At 38.1% G+C, this 3,815-nt stretch overlaps 1 protein-coding gene across 2 annotated transcripts in view; it reads right to left on the bottom strand.

Annotated features, from left to right (window-relative positions):
• Positions 1-304: 304 nt before the first annotated feature.
• LOC102770438 (chromosome unknown open reading frame, human C2orf42) overlaps positions 305-3,815 on the bottom strand; it is a 22,750-nt gene continuing 19,239 nt past the window's right edge. For both annotated transcript variants that reach the window (XM_006775311.2, XM_015571509.1), the window contains exons 9-10: positions 2,584-2,746; positions 305-958 (exon numbers count right to left, since the gene is read on the bottom strand). In XM_006775311.2, the coding sequence (XP_006775374.1) occupies positions 750-958; positions 2,584-2,746 (372 nt within the window). In that variant the 3' untranslated portion in view covers positions 305-749. The remainder of the gene's footprint in view (positions 959-2,583; positions 2,747-3,815) is intronic.

Here is a 3,815-nt window from a genome sequence, read left to right as displayed (position 1 = left end):
GAATGCAAATAAAAGTACCTGGCACACAGTAGTTATATAGGAAATGTTCATTCCCTTTTCTCCTTGAAAACAGGCTTCCACCTCTGTGTGTTTCATGTCTCCATTCTGTGGTCAATGAACTCACAAGTAGGAAATGAATTTTACCAGTTGTTACACTTTTTTCAAGAAGAAAGAAGGAAATAAATAGAAGCATTAGTTTGACTTGTCAATATTCCCTTGATACCTGGACATCTTTTTCCTATTTCACTGTAACCTAAATTCATCCCAAAGGTCCATAATTTTAAAATCAGGCCAACATGAGGTATAATTTAGAAAAACTAATGACACTGTGCTTTATTTGATAACAGAATAAAAGGGCATGACTGGAGCTCTGCCAGAATGGTCCCTAACATTCTTCCGAGCCAAGATGTTATTAATGTTTCAACATTGTTAGTGTAAGGTGGAGTGTTGCTAACTACTTCAAAGGTTGAGACAAACTATAAAGGTGAATCCTTTAAGAAGGAAAATGAGCTAGTTTTCTTTTTGTTCCTTTAAACACGCTAGCCAGAAATACCACCCCATCTACAATGAGGACTATACAAAGCAGCACCAAAAAGGCCATTTACAGAGTTTTTCAACAGAATCCACTTGGATGTATTAAGAAATTGCATCTTAGTTAAAAGCAGTTCACGAAGGACCTAACTGGTATTTAAACTTGTCAAGGGATGGGGACGTGCAAATTCAGCAGCAAAAGACTCCATTGTTTTGCCTCAAGGGAAAGTGATGGTGGTCAGAGGGGCCAGTTCCAAGGGCTGATCCAGGGGGGGACGCTGGTCTTGGTACTCTGCCACATGCCCATTCCTGTGGTGACCATACTCAAACTTGATCCGCAGCTCGCCAATCTTGGACTGGGGAAGGATATCTGGGATCCACTCAATGATGAAAGGGGTTGGCTCCTTTTGATCTGGGGAAGTGTTGCCTGAAGACAAAAAAAGACCAAGAAAGGAACACTGATTAGTACAATTCCAAATTTTGAGTCTAGACAGATCTCACTCTGTTCAGGAATAAAAAAGGAAAAGAAAAATAAGCTTTAAAAAAAGCTATATGAGAAAAAATAACAGCCCTAACCGGTTTGGCTCAGTGGGTAGAGCGTCAACCTGTGGACTAAAGGGTCCCGGGTTCGATTCCAGTCAAGGGCACCTGCCTGGGTTGCGGGCTCGATCTCCACAGCTGATCAATGATTCTCATCATTCATGTTTCTATCTCTCTTTCTCTCTTCCTCTTCCTCTCTTTCTGAAATCAATCAAAATATATTTTAAAAAATGTTTTTATAGTACTATACAAATACTATCATATTTGTATAATCTATAATAATAAAAGCATAATATGCTAATTAGACTGGACGTCTTTCCGGACGAAGCCGGGGCTGTGAGTGAAGCCCGGGTCCTAGGTGCCTGCTGGCGGCCAGAGGGAAGCCTAGGTTCTGGGTGCCAGAGGGAAGCCGGTGCCAGCAGCCGGGAGAGGAAGGCCTACTCTTGCACGAATTTCATGCATCGGGCCTCTAGTAATCGGGCCTCTAGTAATTTAATAATAACAACTATAACAACTAGCACTTAATGAGCACCTACTATGCCAGGTATTATCTTAAGTGATTTACAATGCATTAATTTAATGCTCAGCAACTCACTGAGAGGCAGATTCTGTGATTCCTATTTACAGATGAAAAAACTGAGGTGAGGACAGATGAAGTCTTCCTGCTTAGTTACACAACTAGTAGGTGGACCTGACTTTAACTCCAGGCAGTTTTGGACTTCAGAGCCTACACTTCTAGCCATCTAATACTCCCCTCTCTTTCCACTGATTAGACTATCATCTTTTCCAGGACAGTAAAATATGTCACTTTTGTTCATCACTGTACCCCAAGATAGCATAGTGCCTGGTTCATAGTAGGCACTCAATAAAGACTTGTTGAATGAAGAATGAATGAATGAATGCCAGCCATAATTTAAATTACCTTAGTATTACTATCTATCAAGCAGGCCTCATTCATTTACCTAATTGTGTACTTATTCTTTTAGGAGAAATTTAGACATTATAATTATTTTGTCAAATTCTTGTGACTATATTCCTACATATATACAGGGTGTCCCAAAAATGTATACACACTTTAACAGCTGATAGCTCTATGTTTCTTTCTTTTCAGATTTAGCTGATTGGAATTAATAATTATTCTAAGTGTGTATACATTTTTTGGGGGACACTGTATTTTTAAGGGAAAAGAGGTATGATCCCATGTTTTAGAAACTCTTCATGTATAAAAAAGAGTCTGGAAAGGTTGCTGTTTTTGGTGGGTGCAATTACAGGTGGTTATTTTTCTTCTTCATAAAATCTATGATTTCTCTATAATGAATACTTATTACTTCTATAATTTTATTTTTTGAGCCCTGGCTCAGATGAAACAAAATACCCTATCTCATGATTACCTTTACAAGATGAATAAATGTGCCTTCTTTATTTAAGGTCAAGATCCAAAATCTAAGACAATGTGATGCACATAGTTGACTTTCACAGGAAGATGCACTATTGAAACCACCAATCACTTACCAACTTTGAGAAAAGTTTTTAGTTCCAAGGGTCGTAGCACTGGTTGTTTTTCTATACGACCGTAGGTTTCTGCTATGCTCTCTACTTCCACTTTAGGGCATTTAAACAGCTCATACGTCCCATCCCGGTTCTGGATAAAACTTCGGGTAATTTCCAAGGGCATCTGGACATGGAGACAATACCAAGAAAGGTGAGAAAGAAAAACTTTCAAAATAGACAAATACTTGGATGAGAATAGATAGTTTATGTATTCACTGTTCCTCATTAAGCACATCCAAATTAATTAAAACTTCCCCTTGTATTTTCAACTAAATTCTGTCAACAAATCTGCTTTTGTTTTCCTTATACCATTCATATCTTGGCTTTCCTTTTTTCTCTGTAACTTTAATTTGAACCCCAACATCTTCATGTCTACACGATCACTACTGGCATAGACTTGCTCTAAATTTCTTTTTTTTTCCCCCTTCCCCTACTTATCTGCTAGAACATTCTCCTAAAATCTCTATTGATAGCACCTACAGCTGACCTCACCATCCTGTGTGCTTCACACCATCCTTGGGACTGAGCCAGACAGAACTTGAACTGAATTTTGTCTTTGCCACTAAACAGCAGGGTGAGCATCTCATAGCCTGTTTCTCATCTGCAAAATACATGAATGAGGTGATACAGGTAAATAACGCCCAACAGATAGAAGCTCAATGATCATTAGCTCTTTTCCCTCACTTGACTTTGCTTTGGGTTGCACACTGCCTCCCTAAACACAACTTATTCCAAAATAGAAGCTGCCTCTGCGATATCTTGCATTTAAGGAAGTTCCTCAAATGTCTTTAGTGCTAACATAGGCCTTTATTCTTCTGAACATAACAGCTACCAAGCAATTTATTCTTCTTCTGAACATAACAATGTCTTGAAATTAAGCTTCTCTTGACACATCAAATCACATTATCCTGAATTTTCTATAATATTCCATTATTGTAAGAAGGGAAAACCCTCAAATTTTCAGAGTCTGCTGGACAAAAATGTTTTAAAATATCGCATCTTTCCCTTGTGAAAAAGAACACAAACTGAGGGTCATTTCTCTAATGAGAACTAAACTGCAATTTGGGGAGGAGCAATTAATTGTGCTAGGCCCATTAATTTCACAAATGGTGTATCATCTCAAATTATTTACAGATTTTTTAGTTAATTTAGGGCTCACCATAGATAGTTATTTAATATATAGGAAAAATCAT

This window comes from Myotis davidii, unplaced genomic scaffold, assembly GCF_000327345.1.
Source record: "Myotis davidii unplaced genomic scaffold, ASM32734v1 scaffold247, whole genome shotgun sequence".
In the NCBI taxonomy this organism is placed as follows: domain Eukaryota; kingdom Metazoa; phylum Chordata; class Mammalia; order Chiroptera; family Vespertilionidae; genus Myotis; species Myotis davidii.
This window is presented reverse-complemented; position numbering and strand designations above follow the sequence as displayed.